Source organism: Carettochelys insculpta, chromosome 20 (assembly GCF_033958435.1).
Source record: "Carettochelys insculpta isolate YL-2023 chromosome 20, ASM3395843v1, whole genome shotgun sequence".
NCBI classification, from domain to species: Eukaryota; Metazoa; Chordata; order Testudines; family Carettochelyidae; genus Carettochelys; species Carettochelys insculpta.
In genome coordinates, this window is record NC_134156.1 from 18,729,494 (window position 1) to 18,748,800 (window position 19,307).

General features: G+C 44.0%; 1 protein-coding gene across 6 annotated transcripts in view; it reads left to right on the forward strand.

Moving 5' to 3' along the window:
- HELZ (helicase with zinc finger) overlaps positions 1-19,307 on the forward strand; it is a 207,137-nt gene that overhangs the window by 32,345 nt on the left and 155,485 nt on the right. For all 6 annotated transcript variants that reach the window (XM_075014565.1, XM_075014569.1, XM_075014570.1 and 3 more), the window contains exons 3-5: positions 1,864-1,900; positions 6,162-6,286; positions 18,020-18,076. In XM_075014565.1, coding sequence (XP_074870666.1) covers positions 1,864-1,900; positions 6,162-6,286; positions 18,020-18,076 — 219 coding nt within the window. The remainder of the gene's footprint in view (positions 1-1,863; positions 1,901-6,161; positions 6,287-18,019; positions 18,077-19,307) is intronic.

Consider the following 19,307-nt stretch of genomic DNA (forward strand, 5'->3'; position numbering starts at 1 on the left):
TTCATAGGCAACAATGTGAATTTTGAGCAAACTTAGGAAATGATAGGTTTATATTTTCTGCCGGATGTTGTGGCTTCACATAAACATAACAAACCCTTCTCTTGAAACATCCATTTGGTTAAAATCCTGGGGAGTGTCAGTGTTCTAAAGGTGACTGTATTAGACCCATGTCTGAAGTTCAAGTTGAATTAATGTACCTTCAACTATGTCATATTTTTTATCATGAAAAAATAAAATGTGTGAGAGAAAATGGGTTATTTGATAGTGACAGAGAGATGGCTGTGTTCGTCTGTATTCTATCAAAACAAAAAAGCAGTCATGTAGCACTTTAAAGACTAACAAAATAATTTCTTAGGTGATGAGCTTTCGTGGGACAGACCCACTTCTTCAGATCATAGCCTTACCAGAACAGACTCAATATATAAAGCACAGAGGTCCAAAAATTGTTATCAAGGTTGACTAATCAGAAAAATTGTTATCAAGGTTGGCAAATCAGAAGAGCAGAGGGGCGGTCGGAGGAGGGTGTGGGGTGGGGAAGTAAAGAGTTAGATAAAACTAAGTATGTAATAGAGTCTTTATAATGGGCCAGGTAATTGCTGTCCCAGTTCAAACCACATATTAACGTGTCGAATTTGAGTATAAATAACAATTCTGAGCATTCCCTCTGTGAATGATTGTTAAAGTTCCTTTTCAGTAAAACACGACTTTCACATCATTAACAGAATGGCCCACTCCATTAAAGTGCCGGCTGACAGATTTGTGAGTTAGGAGTTTTTTTATGTCTGTTTTGTGTCCATTCATGCTTTATCGAAGAGTGTTTGCAGTCTGTCCTATATACATTGTGTGTGGGCATTCCAGTAACAGAACACCACTGGTCATTACCTACAGCCCCCAATTCAAACCACTGCAATGCATCATTAAAGACCTACAACCTATCCTAAATCAGGATGCCACACTCCAGAATGCCCTAGGTGACAGGCTTATTCTTTTGTACAGACAACCTCCCAACCTTATGAGGATTCTCACCAGCAACCACAGGCTATACCACAATAATACCAATCCTGGAAGTTTTTCTTGCAACAAGCCCCGTTGCCAACTTTGTCCACATAATCTATTCTGGAGACACCATCACTGGATCTAACCATGTTATTCACAGAATCATGGGCACGTTCTCCTGTTCCTCAGCTAACATCATATATGTCATCATGTGCCAACAGTGCCCGCACATCATGTATATAGGACAGACTGTAAACATTCTTCAACAAAGAATGAATGGACACAAAACAGACATCGAAAAACTCCAAACTCACAAATCTGTCAGCCAGCACTTTAATGGAGTGGGTCATTCTGTTAATGATGTGAAAGTCTGTGTTTTTACTGAAAAGGAACTTTAACAATTGTTTACAGAGGGAATGATCAGAATGGTCATTTATATTCAAATTCGACACGTTAACACATGGTTTGAACCAGAACAGCAATTACCTGGCCCATTATAAGGATTCTTTTACATACTTAGTTTTACCTAACTCTTAACTTCCCCACCCACACCCTCCTCCTGCCACCCCTTTGCTCTTTTGATTTACCAACCATGATGATAATTATTCTGACTTGTCAACCTTGAAAACAATTTTTGGACCTCTGTGCTTTCTATGTTGAGTCTGTTCTGGTATGGCTATGATCTGAAGAAGAGAGTCTGCCCCACGAAATCTCATCACCTGAGAAATTATTTTGTTAATCTTTAAAGTGCTACATGACTGCTTTTTTGTAATGGGTTATTTGATGTTTCAGGGTTGCTGTTGATTGGAGCAGGAAGTTGTTTATCCTAACTGGAATAATATTTTTAAACCTTTTTTTTTTCCCCAGAAAAACTATGGACAAGCAGATGAAGACTGTAGGCATGGTATGCTGATTTATTTATTCTGATGTAAAATATGTAATAAGGTCTCTGGGTTACAGAATGTTCCAAAATGAATGTCAAAATGTTCACCTTCTTAGTGTCATAAAATTGTTCTAGTCAGATGATTACTCTGGTTTCCAATGTGTATGTACAACCCCACTGAAATACAACCACTTCTGCTGTGGAGGGTGGAAGCTGACTAATGAACTGCATACTGCATACTGCATAGAAGTGGAACCGGGGAGAGGATCCTCTGATGACCAAGAAGGGCCTGATTCAGCAAGGCATGTGCTTGACTTTAAGAGCGTGCTCAAATTCATCCCTATTCAGCAAGGCATTTAAGCACATGTAGTAAAGCTCATATCAAGTATTCTAGTGCATTATTGAATTGGAGTCTTACCAAAGATAAAACCATCTGTGCTAACATTCCATTCCCCTTTTATTATGGACCTGATTCAACACCCAAGACAATCAGAATCTTTCCATTGACTTCATTGGGCATGGAATTAGGCTCTACTAGCATAGACTTGGGAAGTAAATTGTACTGTGGATAAATCCCATCTTGTGGCACTCTGATTCTAACTAAGCGTGCATTGTAATGCAGAGATTTTCCCCAATCCTTGGTGGAGTTTGAAAGCAATTGTTAAATGGGGACTATGTGATTACTTGTATTGTAGATTTGTTCACCTGATGGGATAATTGAGCGTTTATCACTTCTGAGTATTTTCTGTGAATTCATCATACGCAGTGCTGTCCTTAAAGCAATCTGCTGTGTTTAAAATTCACCTATTATGTCTGTTGCTGGTATCTGCCAGAGGTGTATTGTTCTGAACTGGCTCTGCACAGTTGTCCTTCCCAACAGTGAATCAAGAAGCAGGAAGAGGTGTATGGAAGGATGCATAATGGCTAGAAGATCAAAGAGAGAGAGTGCTGTTAAATGAAGTGTATTTTCATTGACTAATAGTCTAAGGAGTCCTACTAAAGTCAAACGGAAGATTTGACATTGATTGCAATAAAAGTAGGATTTATCCTTGAGACAACTTTGTGACTTACACAGAGAGACAATCTTTTTTTCTTGTCAGCATGTATAGCAGATGCCTGAACATTTCAAAGGAGCTGTACAGTGAAGAATATTTTTCTTGCACTTTTTGTGCACATACAACGTGGTAATGGCAGAAGAATATTTCAACTGTAGAGTAGATTAACTTGCGTTTTTAATTTAAACCAGTTTCTTTTGAAACACATGGAAAGGGGAGAAAATTTAGTGTGTGCTGGCCTTTAAAGTCAGACCCACTTAAACAGCTGTTCTAGCTGGAAGTCTGATTTAGTACATTACACACACAAATCTTTTTTTTTCCCCTGCAGGTCCAAAGTACAAAATGTTAGAACAATTTTTATACCAAAAAGATGTTTTTAAAATGTATATGTACACATTTGATTGTCTTGAACTGCTCTGCTTTTAATTGATCTCCTCCCAGCAGCTAGCATTTCAAGAGAGCTGCAGAGATTGTCTCAGCCAGTCTAAGTTTTTATTACTATTGAAAGGATATTTTAAAATAAAAATGCCAGGCATATATCAAGTTTTAGGCCTGTCTACTATAACGGTATCTATTGAAGCATGCCAAACCTTTCGACAGAAAAAGCTTTATTCAAACTGCGGTTCTGACTTTTTTCAAGACAGGACACATTGCAGACACCAATGACTTCATTTTGATTTTAAAGGAATGAAATGCATGTTCTGTCATGCGCACTAGAAATATGTATTGTCCACAAACAGTTGCATTTATCGTTAGAAACACAAGGGCTTATTGTCATGGTGAATCTCTTAAGTTATTCCATAAATATTCAAAGAATTTTGTTTAAAATTAAAATATACAAGCTGCTGACATACTGTCAACAGAATGGTTCAGCTAAATATCTCCATGCAATTAAGTAACAGAGAAAGCTGTGCTAGTCTATATACTATCAAAACAAAAAAGCGGTAAAGTAGCACTTTAAAGACTAACAAAATAATTCATTAGGTGAGCTTTCGTGGGACAGACCCACTTCTTCAGACCATAGCCATACCAGAACAGACTCAATATTTAAGGCATAGAGAACCAAAAACAGTAATCAAGGTTGACAAATCAGAAAAAAATTATCAAGGTGAGCAAATCAGAGAGCAGAGGGGTTGGTCGGGGGAAGTCAAGAATTAGATTAAGCCAGATATTCAAAAGAGACCCGATAGTGTCCCAGAAAATTTGCATCCCAGTTCAAACCACATGTTAATGTATCGAATTTGAATGTGAAAGAGAGTTCAGCAGTTTCTCTTTCCAAATCAAAGTGAAAGTTCTTCTTCAATAAGACGCAAACTCTTCAGTCATTAACAGAATGGCCCACTCCATTAAAATGTAGACTAACTGGTTTGTGGATCAGGAATGTTTTGATGTCTGTTTTGTGCCCATTAACTCTTTTTCTGAGAGAGTTTGAAGTCTGTCCAATATACAAAGCACCTGGGCATAGTTGGCACATGATGGCATGTATGATGTTAGTTGAGGAGCATGAGAATGTGCCCGTGATTCTGTGACTAACCTGAATCATGGATACGTTCTCATGTTCCTCAACTAACATCATATGTGGCAACAATGCCCAAGGTGCTTTGTATATTGGACAGACTTCAGTCTGATCTGGTATGGCTATGGTCTGAGGAAGTGGGTTTGTCCAACGAAAGCTCACCTAATAAAAGTGCTACTTTACTGCTTTTTTGTTTCCATGCAATTAAGTATGTAAAATATTTTAATATAGTATCAAAAGTTTGAGGTATGTTATCCTTATTACAAACTGTGTGTACCTTATAACTGAGCTTCTGGAGATATATTCCCCCCCACCCCCAATTTGAGAAGTTCTGAAATTGTTTTCAGCAGCCCCAGTGTGATTTCAATTCAGAGTCATGTTTGGTTACCATTATAGAATTTAAAACATTTTTGATAGAGATGTTCTTTTGGGACTGTTTTTTCCTTGATGTGTTCACATAATTCCCCCTTAGTGGCACATACACTTGCCGTATTAAAGGGGAGAATTGGTTTATTTTTGAGAATCTAATCCTGTAGTCCTTGTGCCTATAAACTTCACGCTAGCATTAATGGGAGCTACAGCCATCTAAGAACTGCATAACTGGTGATGGGCAGTACAAATAGAAATGGTGACAGTGTGAAATAACAATAATGTATGTTTTTAGTGTAACATTAAACAGCTTTCCTACTTTAATAGAATTTGCATGCATGCATAGCTTAACATCTCAGTTTTACACACACATACACACACACAGTTAATATTACTGGACTAGAGCATTTCTATATCATGAAATAAATCTTTCTATTGCAAATGTCAAGGAAATTACCTGTTGGGCTAGTTATCTGATCCTAGAATTGCCTGGTGCAACATTAATGTTACATGAAGCTTTCAAATATCAGGATTAAAACAATCATTCTTATTTCAAGTGAATACCAAGTCACCTGGACTTTTTAAAGTAGCAAGAATATTAATATCTTTAGAGAAATTGACTAGTGAGGAGGTTTGATAAATTTGCAAACTAGAAAGTATGTTTTCTGCTAGCATGCATATATCCTCATGAGCACAGTTTTTTCACCAACATACGGTTTATTGCAATTTTGACTATTGAAGGGATATCCTTTGCATCCTAGTCAATGAGCTGCAGTAGAGATACACACGTCTCATAGAACTGGAAGGGAGCTTTGGAGGTCATTGAGTCCAGTCCCCTGCCCTCTTGGCAGTACTAAGCACCATCCCTGACAGATTTTTTTTTTTAATACTATTTGCCCCAGATCCCTAAATGGTCTCCCCAAGGATTGGGCTCACAGCCCTGGGTTTAGCAGGCCAATGCTCAAACCACTAAGGTATGCCTCCGCCAAAAGTTTTACTGTTCCCATATTGGGAGTCAAACCTAGACCGCCTGGGTGAAAACCAGGAATCTTAACCACTAGACCATATGTCTTCTAACCTAAACTATGTTGTCATCACCCTTTTGGCTATGATGGGCTTGCATCTCCTTAGCCCTCATGTGCATAATTTCTGCATAGGAGATGTCACTGCTAAATGGCAGGAGGCATGAGGGCAAAGCTGGTCCAGGTCTTGCCAATTCAGGAAGGATTTGAGCCCGGGTCTCAGACATGTTAGTTTTAAAGGTGAAAGGAAGACAGAGTAGTATTTAGTTAAGCGTATACTGTGCTGTGGTGAGCCTAAAAACTGGTGCTTTGTGTTGCAGTGCTTGGAGAGGGACTGGCCAAGGGAGATGTTTCTTTCCGTGCAGTGCTTTGCTGCATGCATTTCAAAGGGAAGCTACAAATTGTATCCAATATTCTTTCCAAATCACTGATGGGCGAATCATTGGTAAGTGGATCTGATTTAGTTTATATAACTTGAAAACTAACTAACTTTTAGACTTTTTAGTTGTTTGTAACTGAGAATGTTTGTAATAGTTTGTAGCTGAGAATGTCTTGTAACTGAGAACGTTTGCAGTAGTTCGTAGCTAAGAATGTCTCCGTGACCAACAGATTACAACAATAAAATAGTTCATATGGAAAATCCAAGGATGAAAATCTCTTAAAATATTCAGGTGCTCTTACATAAGCAGAAGCCCAGATTGTTGCTTCACCAGTATTTCTGAGTCAGTACACTTTTTTGCAGATTTTTTTCTACTTCTTTTACAAATCTGTAGAATGTTCAAATTAGTGGTCTGCTTCTAATCCCCAGAGAATGTGATGTAATTGTTATACATATGCAGTTTAATAGAGCAGAGCATACATTTCTCTCCTTTTTGCCTGCATTTTAACCATCCACCTGAGACCTTTTTTGTGTGCTTCAGTTGACTGAGTTCAGGTTTTATAGCAGAAAATACATTGACATGATTAAATTTTTTAAAGATGACCCAAATTGTTTTAAAGTAATCTTTAGAACTGTTCAGAACAGAAGATAATCCAAATACTTCATTCTAAAATAAAACAGTTTGACTCACATGCAGAGACCCGAGTTTTTCTCTTGTAGGCCTTTTCTTCATGCACCTGAGTAGTCTCTGTAACTCCTCTTATGTGTGAGGTTATGGCTACATGCTGGTCTTTGCATTATTGGGCTCTCATTCATTTACTCTCTGTGTTCAATGCTGCAAACGTCAATGGTAACACTAACATCAAGGGTAGTGTAAGCAAGGTCCCGCTCTGCTGTCAGTGTTGTTAGCGACTTCAGAAGCTCCTTCTGGAAGAACCCAGAACTCAGGCCTTGGCAAGAGAAGAAAAAAAACATGCGGTGAATGCAAGTTCATCATTTTAATAAGTTTATCATTTTAAGGCTGTTCCTGTAATTGCTGAATAATTTAAGAGCTTAAACATGAAGCATTGATACTAATGTATATAAAATACCATAAGCTCGCTTGTTGCTCTACAGTATGGGAGCTTTGTCAAATAATTTGTTGTCCCTTGCTCCTAAGAGTATAAAATCTAAACCCTACTTGAAGATTTAAATGTTTTGTAGAAATATTTGGCAGTACAAATCTCCTTTCTCTTTCATCTGGGAAGAGGTTCTTGTTTTCCTGGCTGCGGTTGATTGCTGAAGCCCCATCAAACATTGGGGCTGCTGTCCCTTGTTTGAAGGGCTCATTCTGATGAATCCTGACATCTTTAACAAGCCTTTGGATTGGTTGACATGCAGCGTGACTCTAACTGTAAACATGCTTCTTCCTGTTTTGTACCACTTTATTACATGTAAGATTGGGTAGCTGCGCAAGGAACAAATATGCAGCCTCCTGCATGTGAATAATTGGTTAGTTTTGAAGAAATCTGAAATGGGTCATAAATATTGTGACTGCGGAGAAATAGGTTGGTGTAATACAGTCCTGATAGCAAAACAAACATAGATATATTATCTTTTTAAAATAATCCACTCTCTGACTAATAATATTACTTTCATTTATCTGAAGCCTGTCTGACATATTTCTGAAGATAAACAAAGAATACAAAAGTTTAACTTATATTTTCATGTCTTACTTTCTTTTTGCCTTTGGAAAAATAATGTGAATAGCCTAATGCTCTATTACCTAGGCAATGCATTTCAGGCTGTATTTTGCAGTTATGATAGGTTGGCACATAGCTTATGATTTTCTGACTGATCAGAGATTGTTTTATTTGATCAACGATTCATGGCTGTTTTGAATAGGAGTATTAAAGCTAGCAAATGGCTTATTGGCTTCTCCTAGCATCTGTGTGGAATAGTTACGTAAATAAAGTTTGGAGTGTTTTTGCTTGCTGAAGCTGGAATACATCCATCTTCCTCTGCAGTAATACAGTAAAATCCCAATTTCTTCTTTGAGTGATTGCTCATATGCATTCCAAGATGGGTGTGTGCTGGCTCATGCCCAGTTGCCGGAAGCTTTTTTCCCTGGCTAGTAGCCATAGGGCCAAAGCAGCGACCCCTGGAGTGGCGCCTGTATGGTCACCAGTATATGCACCGCCCAACCCACCCTCCACTCAGTTCCTTCTCGCTGCGCTGTCGGTTGCTGGAGCTCTCTCTTCTTTGGTTATTGGGCTGGTAGCTATCACTTGTAAATTAGTAAGTAATTGTTAGTGAATTGTTAGTGGTCTGAAGAAGTGGGTCTGGCCCACAAAAACTCACATTGTAAATTATTTTGCTAGTCTTTAAAGTGCTACTTTACTGCTTTTTTTGTTTAGTTGTAAATAGTTTAGATAGTTACTTCTCACTTGTAAATAGTTTTTACTTAGTTATCAGTGAGCTGAGGCAGGACTTTAACCCCTCTCAGCGCTTTGGCATCAAGGGATGCCTGGCTCCCCAGGTTTCAAAACCTGTTCAAAATGTGGCAAATGAATGCCTGAGAGTGATCCACACAGGACTTGTTTGAGTTGCCTCAGTGAGGCACACCTTCGTGAATATTGCTCCATCTGTAAGGACTTCAAGCATAGGATGCTAAAGGACAGAGCGCAATGTTTAAAAGTCCTAGTAATGGAAGCAGCCTTGTGCCTGGACATTTCCCCTGCAGGAACTGAGAGAGGTGCATCCTAGGTGCAGAGTGCTCCAGCACCCTCGGCGCTGTCAGAAAGTTCCCAACATCGGGACCAGGGTTGGCGCCTAGCAGTACAAGGTGGCATAGAAGTCAGTCCCCAGAGCCTCACAAGAAAAAGAGGCATGAACAAGGCTGGTCTCCCGACAGGATCAAGTGCCGAGAACCCCCGCAAGATGTCTGCCGTATTGCATCATGAGTTGGGTCATGAAGTGCAGGCATTGACGCTGGCGCAAGGAGGGAAACTGCACTTTCCAAGGCTTCCCTCAATGCTGGAGGCATTCAGTGCGGTTCAGGGCCTGTTACAGATCATGGTGCTGGGACCACTGCTGTGCTCAGAGTTGTCATCGCCACCAGAAGGACTGTCCCAGAAGCAGGCGCCGACGTAGTCCACAGGGCAAGAGTCATCCTTTATGGCACTGTTACAGTTCCTGTTGTCCGACCAGTCTCCACAGGGCAGATCAACTACAATGACACTGTTCAGCATGCCTTATCACACGGCACAAGGAATAATGGAGCCTGTGCAAACCATTAGTCCTGTGGCACTGCCTTGGTTGTCAGTTGGTATAAGAGTCTGACTCTTATTACTCCAGCTCAGTCAGGAGCGGGAGTACGAGATCATCAAGATGCAGCTGCTGTCAGCACCGAAGTCAGCACCCTGCAGATGAGGGTTGACAGGCGTCTTCTCAAGGCATACCCCAGTGGCCCTTTTGGACCCCGGGGGCGGTTCAGGAAATAGAAGGGCAGGATGTGGGACTCCCTACTAAGGCGCCGGGGACTCCCCAGGTGCCAAGAGCGGCACTATCAGTGTCATTGAGGGTGTCTCCACTGGTACAATCGCAGGGGCTGACCGTGCCGGAGGCCCCTTCGGTGAGCTCAGCACCAGTGTCGGCACCGTCACAGATGGCACCAACTCAATTTGGGCACCACACTTGCAGGCACCAGGATGCACGGCACCAGCGGTAACAGCACCGGCAGGTCTGGTGCTGTTTCAGGTACCGAACTACCCTACATACTCCTAATGCAGCCCACATTTTATTTGGGTGCTCTTCCCCAGGCGCTGAACACAGCACTGTAGACCACGATGCTGGGAACTCAAACAGGAGAATAGGAACCCTCTTGCCAGTGGGCATGGAAGGGGCAGGGGTGTTGTCCTCCCCCTTCCCAGACAAGGCCTTGGCTGGATCCTCAGCATCATCAGTTATGGAGGGTGGTAGAGCATACTAGCGGTTTCTATGCAGCGTGGCCCAGAGCCTGGATATGCAAGCAGAAAAGGACCCAGTGACAGATATCTTCTCGGCACTGGGGCCCACAAGGGTAGCACTGCCTATTATTAAAACAATTGCCAATATGGCAAAGACAGTGTGGCAGACCCTGGCCTCTGCCCTACCCACGGCCAGAAGGAACGACTTTGTTCCTGTCCAGGGCAATGAGCACCTCTTTACCCACCCTCCCCCGACTCCCTTTTTGTTGATGCAGTGAATCATAGGGAGAGACGGGTTTCAAGGCCTTTCCCCTAAAAACAGAGAGGCCAAACACTTGGACTTGTATGGTAGAAAGGTTTATTCAATGGGAGGCCTACAGTTAAGGATTGCTAACCAGCAGACTCTGGTGAGCAGGTATGCTAACTCGGCCAGTGCCTTATCCCACTTCTTGGAGCTTGTTGCACCGGAGAATAAACCTGATTTTAATGCAGTGGTGGCCGAGCATAAGCTCATATCCAGGACAGCGCTTCAGGTGACACTGGATGCAGCAAGTGCTGCCACTAGAGTCATGGCCTCTGGGATAGCCATGTATAGGGGAGCATGGTTACAAGTCTCAGGGCTCCCTTATAAGGTCCAACAGACTATCCAGGACCTTCCCTTCGAGGGGCCATCTCTGTTTTCGGAAAAGCCAGACAAAAGGCTCCACAGCCTGAAAGACTTGAGGGCCATGTTATGGTCACTCGGCCTGCACACCTCTGCGACCCAACATCGACATTTCACTCCTAGGCCTCAGTTCAGACGATTCCCTCAACAGCAACCGGATAACAGTAGGAGATGGGGCCGCACCAGTAGGAGATGTCATGGCCAACAGACTTAGGGCCAGAGTCATCAAAAACCCCCACCAGGGCCTAAACAACAATTTTGATAGTGTGGTTGTGAGCGACACACTGGTCACCACCCCAGTTCCAGCTCAGCTTTTATTTTCATTTCACCTACCGACTTCTACCAGCTCTGGTGCAACATAACTTCAGACCAGTGGGTCCCGCACACAGTAGAAAGGGGATGCACTACCCAATTTTCTTCGTACCCAGCTTCCCACTCTCCCTCCCTATCCCTCTTCAGGGACCTCTCTCATGAGATTCTGCTCAGGCAGGAGATACAGCCCCTTCTCCAACATGGGGCTATAGGGGAGGTTCCCCATCATCAGTTTCAGGGACAGGGGTTTTATTCCCATTATCTCCTAATCCTGAAGACAAAAGCGGGGGCTACGGCCCATTTTGGACCTGCTAAACCTAAACAAATTAGTAAAAAAGATAAGGTTTTATATGATATCCCTGGGCCTAATCATTCTGATGCTGGAATCAAGGGACTGGTTTGCCACTCTTGACTTACAGGATTCATATTTCTACATAGCTGTTTATCTGCCCCACAGGAGGTTCCTCTGGTTTGTGGTGAGGAAGGACCATTATCAGTTCCCAGTTTTTCAGTTCGGTCTGTCATCCGCCCTGAGGGTCTCCACCAAATTCATGACAGTGGTGGCAGCCTTCCTTCGCAGGCAGGGGGTGCGCCTCTTTCCCTACCTGGATGATTGGCTGGTCAGCTCGCAGCCCCAGGTAGCACAGCACGTGCTGCTGATGCGACAAATGTTCGACACTCTTGGTCTCATGGTAAATGAGGTGAAGTTGGTGTTGACCCCCACTCAAGTAATGGAGTTTGTGCAGGCCCTGCTAGATGTGGGACAGGCCAGAGCCTTCCTGCTGCAAAGCAGGTTTCAGACCATGACATCCTTTACCCATGAATTGATCAAGTTCCCCACCATGATGGCCAGAGGCTGCCTGAGGTTGTTTGGTCACATGGTGGCATGCATGTTTGTAGTCCAGCATGCCATACTGTGAACATGTCCTTTCCAGCTGTGGCGTGCCTTGGTGTACTGACCTGTCAGGGACATCATAGACAGGTTGGTGACAGTCCCTCCACGAGTGCTATTAACCCTACACTGGTGGCTGTACGCTCAGTTGGTCTACATGGAAGTGCCTTTCAACTCTCCCAGAACCCTCCCTCTCTGTAGTCACAGGTGCCTCAAACTTGGGCTGGCAGGGGCGCATCTGGGAGAGGGCCAGACCCAGGCCCTGTGGAGCAAGGAGGAGGCCCAGCTCCACATGAATATTCGAGAACTCAGGGCCATGCGAGGTGTTTCAAGACAATTTAAAGGGTCAATATGCTGCTGTGAACATGGACAATACCACAGCAATGTACCATATAAACAAGCAAGGGGCGCATGCTCCTCTCCCCTGTGTCAGAGGGCCCTCAGGCTCTAGGAGTTTTGCATTCAGCATCAAATTCTCCTGAAAACACATCACTTATCAGGGACCCACAACTCCCTGGCAGACCATCTTAGTAAGTGTTTCATGGACCATGAGTGTTCACTACACCCAGACGTGCTACATTTAATTTTCCAGAAGTGGGGGCATCCCCAAGTAATCTTATTTGCCTCCCATCTCAATGCAAAGTGCTGGATGTTCTGCTCAGACCAGAATCAGAGCCCGGGCTCCTGGGCAGATGAATTCAGCATTCACTGGTCAGGCCCTCTGCTTTACACTTTCCTTCTGGTGCCACTCATCCACCGAACCCTACTCAAAATTTGGTCAGACCGAGCATCGGTCATCCCAGTGGCCCTAGTGTGGGCTCAACAACGTTGGTACTCGACCCTCTTGGAGCTGTCCATCTGCCACCCAATCGAACTTCCATTACGCCCAGCCCTATTGACTCAGGAGGAGGAGAGACTGCCGCACCCCAACCTTTAAGTGCTACGTCTCACAGCGTGGAAGCTCCATGGCTGAAAGTGGTGGAGCTTTTGTGCTTGGGACCAGTGAAAGATGTGCTGTTGAACAGCAGGAAGCCCTCCACAAGGGCAACATCTGTAGCCAAATGGAAAAGATTTTCTCTCTTGGCAGCTCAAAAGGGGTTATTCCCAGGGCAGACTCTGATACTGGTCAGTCTGGGCTATGTGTTGCTCTTGAGTCAGGAAGGGTTATCACTATTCTTTGTCAAGGTGCACTTAGTGGCTATCTTGGCCTTTCACCCTGGGCCAGGCCTGTCATCAGCCTTCTGAGACCCTGTGTTAAAAAGGTTTATGAAGGGCCTGGAAAGGGTCAAGCAGCAGGTGCATCCCCCTCTGCTGGTGTGGGACCTTAATCTGGTATTGTCTTGACTCATGGGGGCACTTTTTGAACCGCTTGCTTCCCATCCCCTCCTATTTCTTAGTTGCAAAACAGAATTCTTGGTGGCCATTGCTTCAGCCAGGAGGGTGTCAGAACTAAGGGCCCCCACAGTGGACCCACTCTACACAGTGTTCCACAAGGACAAGGTCAGATTGAGACCCCACCCAGCGTTCCTGCCAAAGGTGGTCTCCCCCTTTCATGTTAACCAGGACATTTCCTTACTGGTCTTTTACCTGAAGCCTCATGCCTCCCTTAGGGAGCAGAGTCTGCATACTTTGGATGTTTGGAGGGTGCTGTCCTTCTTTATGGACAGGACCAAACCTTTTAGGAAGTCCCAACAGCTGTTTGTGGCAGTGGCAGACAGGATGAAGGGCCATTTGGTCTCCTTCCAGTGGATCTCATCCTGAATAGTGGCCTGCATTAAGGAATGCTACAAGCTGGTGGGGGATCCCTGTTCCCCCGATCAGAGCTCAAGCTTCCTCAGAAGCATATTTGGCCTGGATCCCTATCCAGGATATCTGCAAGGCGGCCACCCTGGTCTGGTACACACTTTTACGGCCCATTATGTATTGATGTAGCGTGCTAGAGATGACACTGCTCCTGTCAGGGGTAGCAGTCACTCCTGTCAAGGGCAGCAGCTGCGAGTCAGGCTGCCGTCCCTGACAGACAGCTTCTTGCAGCACACAGAAACCGCATGGCTGCCCCCCTCACCTCCCCTCAGCTGCCTGCTCCCTCAACCCACCCACGCCATTGATGTGAAATGCGACTTTCGCAGAGGTTGCCCAGGATGCAGCCTCCATGTTAATCAAGGGATTACTGTACTCCAGACCTGTTGTACTGTCAAAATAGTCAGTTTGTAAAATAGCTTCTTCAGAAGTGATTTATATCAGGTATGTCCCTTTTTTCAAAGCAACATTATTAAGGGCCTAAAAGCAATCTCTACCGCTGCATAGGAAGGATAGAAAGTACGGGTAAAAGACTGATTTGGCTTAGCCAGGAGCTCTTGCATGATCTCAAAATCAAAAAGGAGTCATATAAAAAGTGGAAATTAGGAGAAATTACAAAAGGTGAATGTGAGCAAACAATGTATGTATGCAGGGGTAAGATTAGAAAGGCCAAGACACAAAATGAACTCAAATTAGCTAGAGATATAAAAGGTAACAAGAAGTCATTCTATAAATATATTAGAAGCAAGAGGAAGGCCAAGGACAGAATAGGCCCACTACTCAGTGAGGAGAGAGAAACAATATCAGAAAACTTGGAAATAGCAGAGGTGCTTAATAACTTCTTTGTTTTGGTCTCCACGAAGAAGGACGATACAGAAATCACTAACATAATGCATGCTGCGGGGAAAGGGGGAGGTTTAGAAGGTAGAATAAAAAAAGAACAAGTTAAAAATTACTTAGAAAAATTAATGTCTGCAGGTCACCAGGGCCTGATGAAATGCATCCTACAATACAAAAGGAGCTGATAGAAGAGGTTTCTGAGCCTTCAGCTACCATCTTTGAAAAGTCCTGGAAGTTGTGAGAGATTCCAGAAGGCTGGAAAAGGGCAAACATATTGCCCATCTATAAAAAGGAAAAAAAGAATAACCCAGGAAACCACAGTCCAGTCAGTTTAACTTCTGTGCCTGGAAAGATAATGGAGCAAATAATTAAGGAATTCATTTGCAAACATCTGGAAGAAAATAAGGTGATAGATAACAGCCAGCATGGATTTGTAAAGAACAAATCAGGATAGACCAATCTCATAGTTATTATTATTATTTTTTTTTTTTACAGGATAGCAAGTCTTGTGGATAAGGTGGATTTGGTGTACCTAGACTTTAGTGAGGCATTTGACACTGTCTTGCATAGATCTTCTTATCAATAAACTAAGCAAATACAATTTAGATGGGGCCTCTATAAGGTGGGTGCATAACTACCTGGATAACCTTTCTCTGAGAGTAGTTGTTAATGGTTCGCAGTCATGCTGGAAGGCCATAACAAGTGGGGTTCCCCAGGGATCTGTTTTGGGGCAGATTCTAATCTGTATCTTCATCAATGATTTAGATATTGGCATAGAAAGTACGCTTATTAAGTTTGCAGATGATACCAACCTGGGAGGGGTTGCAACTTCTTTGAAGGATAGGCTCATAATTCAAAATGATCTGGACAAACAGGAGAAATGGTCTGAGGTAAAGAGGATGAAGTTTAATAAGGACAGTGCAAAGTACTCCACTTAGGAAGGAAAAATCACCTTCATACATATAAAATGGGAAGCGACTGTCTAGGAAGGAGTACAACAGAATGGGAGTTAGGGGTCATAGTAGACCACAAACTAAACATGAGTCAATGGTGTGACACTGTTGCAAAAAAATCAAACATGATTCTGAGATGCATCAACAGGAGTGTTGCAAGGAAGACACAAGAAGTCATTCTTGCACTCTGCTCAGCTCTCATTAGGCCTCAGTTGTAGTATTGTGTCCGGTTCTGGGCACCACATTTCAAGAAAGATGTGGAGAAATTGGAGAAGGTCCAGAGAAGAGCAACAAGAATGATTAAAGGTCTAGAGAACATGAGCTATGAGGTAGACTGAAAGAACTGGGCTTAGTTAGTTTAGAACATGAGAAGACTTAGGGAGGACATGATAGTGGTTTTCAGATACCTCAGAGAGGGTTACAAGGGGGAGGAAGAAAAGTCATTCTCCTTGGCCTCTGAGGCTAGGGCAAGGAGCAATGGGCTTAAACTTCAGCAAGTGAGGTTTAGATTAGACATTAGGAAAAACTTTCTAACTGTCTAGGTGGTTAAACATTAGAATAAATTACCTAGGAAGGTTGTGGAATCTCCATTGCTGGAGATATTTAAGAGCAGGTTATAAAGACACCTATCAGGGATGATCTAGATGGTGATTGGTCCTGCTAAGAGGGCAAGGAACTGGACTCAATGCCCTCTTGAGATCCCTTCCATTTCTGGTGTTCTAGGATTCTATGGACAAACTTTTATGGCCAGAAACCCACATCTTGGTGTGAAAATTGTATGATAGCCATGAATACTTATGGGGAATGGGGTGTGGCTGGGAGTGAAGACACGAGGGTGGAGGCAGGGGTGAAGAGAGCCAGTTGCTGAGAGTGCTCTGTTCTGGAACCTAGGGGTTCGGATAACAGAAGGAGGGATCAGTGCTCTGGAAGGGGTAGTATGTGACGGGGAGGGGGATGAGGTTTCCATCTGGGGATGTGGGCTCTGGGTTCAGGATGGGGAAGTGGGGTTTGGGTGCAGGAGAGGGCTTTGGGTTGGAACTGAGAGATTCAGAGGGTGGAGGAGGGATTGGTGTGTGGGAGCAAGTGAGGTTCCAGAAGGGTTTGGAGACAGGATGAGGGGTTCAGACTGCAGGAGGGTTCTCTGGTCTAGGACTGAGGGGTTCGGAGGGCGGGGGATGGATCAAGGCTGGGGCAGGGAGTTGGGGTGTGTGGGGTGGAATCAGGGCTTCGGCTGGGTGTGCAGGCTCTGGGGTTGAGCCGGGGATGCAGGTTTTGGAGGGTGGGCTGGGATTTGGGGTAGGGAATGCAGTTGGGGTATGAAGGGAAGGCTTAGGGGTTCATGCTCTAGGTGGTGCTTATGCCAAGCAGCTTCAAGGAGCAGCAGCATGTCTCCTTTCTGGTTACTACGTGAAGGTGCAGCCAGGGGGCTCTGCAGGCTGCCCCAGCCGCAGGTGCTTCCCCCACTGTTCGCAGCTAGTGGGAGCTACAGAGACAATACTGGGGGTGTGGGTAACATAGAAATCCTCTTGGCAGTACCTACACATAGGAGATGGAGGGGAGACATGCTGCTGCTTCTGGGAGCTGCATGGTGTGGGGCAAGCCCCCAACTCCACTGCCTGGCTAGAGCAGGGCAAGCCCCTGGCTCCACTTGGCTCCCAGGTGGGATCTTGAGGGCTGGAGTGAAAGATCTGATGGGCCATAGTTTGACCACCGTGGACTAGATCATGGACATAACAGTGTGAATTTCTGATATTGACTCCTTTTGAGCTGTAATATATATTCTAATAAACAATAATAGTAATAATGCCTAGCCATCATATAAAACTTGTCATGAATAGATCTCAAAGCTCGTTAAAGAAGTCAGTATCATCATCCCCATTTTACAGATGGGGAGGCTGAGACACAATGAAGTGAAATGACTTTGCCAAGGCTACCCACCACACCAGTGGCCATGTTGGGAATAGAATCCAGGTCTCAAATCTCTTTCCATTGGGCTACAGTGCTTATTAGGGTACTTGTTCTGAAGGACACTACCTTGTGAATGTTGAGCCTATTAAGACATCATGTGAGCAACGGCCAGATTTCCCAGAGTTTATTTAACAAGTTGTCCTGCATGTGTATCCCATTTTGCCTTACCTTGTGCTGATACCTGTTGTATGGGATTAGCTTTTATCCACTGCAGGCTACCCTGCTGCATAATAATGTTTGTGCACTGTTGCACAGAATGTCATTTAACATTGTGTAATACAACTCAGCAGCGTGTTTCTCGTCCCTCTCTTGCCCACCCCTTTTTCCAAGTATTGGATAGAAAGGAAAAGTTCCTTGCTGCCTGGATTTTCTGTAGCAGAGGATTTACATTCTGCATGCACTAATGTTTTTCTCTTTCCCCAGAATGGTATGGTAACTAAAGATTTGACAAGACTAAAAATGCTTCTTGCTGAAATGGAGGTAAGAGCAAGCATGTTAGTGGAGAGAAGGTGAAAACTGCCTGATCAGTTGGCCACATCCTATTTTGTTTCACGCTCTACAACAGGGATTCCCAGCCTAAGGGTTGCGACCCTAACAGGCGTCACCATTAGATTTTCTAAGGGTCACCAGCCAGGCGGCCCCATGCCACATGTGGTTCTTTAAGGAGCCATTTGTGGCTCCTGCCACTCCTTTGGCTCCCAATCCCTTCCCAGCTGTGCTGAAATGGAACTCAGTTTAGTTGGTTTAATGGCTAGTAGGAGGGATCCTGCTGTTAACAAGTTAAATTGAGTGTTCCATTTCAGCACGGCAGGGCATGGAACTGCCTGAGCTGCAGGTGGGAGAAGGGAGTAGGAGGGCTGTGGGAGCAGCACAGAGGAGGAGGCGGCGGTGGTGACGGAGACCTGGCAAAGGGGCAGCAGAGGCAGCTGCAGTGCTCATGTGAGGTGGGGGAGGAGGGGTGTTGTGGGACTGTGAGGGGTTTAAGTGCCACCTCCAAACACCATGCCCCTGCAAACAGCACCACCCACCCTCCCTATCCCTGTGTGCAGTTTTCCCAGGGGAGAACCTCCCCCACAGTTTTGAATTGCCTTGGGTCACAAAGTCTTACTGAATTGTCAGAATGGGTCACCATCTCAAAAAGGTTGGGAACTGCTGTTCTACAAGATCCTGTGTTCTTTGAACAAGGTGCATTGGGCATCAGAGCTTCCATTGGCCTGCTAGCCTTTACCATCTTTAAAGCAGCCTTTCACCACAATCCTGAAGCTGTTGTTTTGATGAAAGAATAAGAAAAATGTTGAAAAGTGGATGACTCTGGCCTGCAGCGGGGAAAAATGAGAATATCCTCATATACTCTGTTTTGTGGCTCAGAAAGTGATTTCTCTTTACAGGGGACATTTTCCACTAGAGCTCTTTGCTGTATGCTAAAGATGAAGTATGTCTTAAAGTGAATAGCAAATTCTAGATGCTACATCACCATCTGTGGGAGGGAAGGATTAGTCTAAACATACTTATTGATTGAATTGCTATTTTCTCGTTTGGACTTTGTTCTTAATTTGTCAAATCGTTGTTTTGTTTTTTCCCCTGCAAATATAACATAAATAGAGATGTCAGTACATTGTAAGACGTTGCTCTTATTCTGATGCAGATTAATGTGATTGTACTTTGACTCTTTCTATTGCATCTACTTTCTGCTTTGGAACATTCTGCTCAA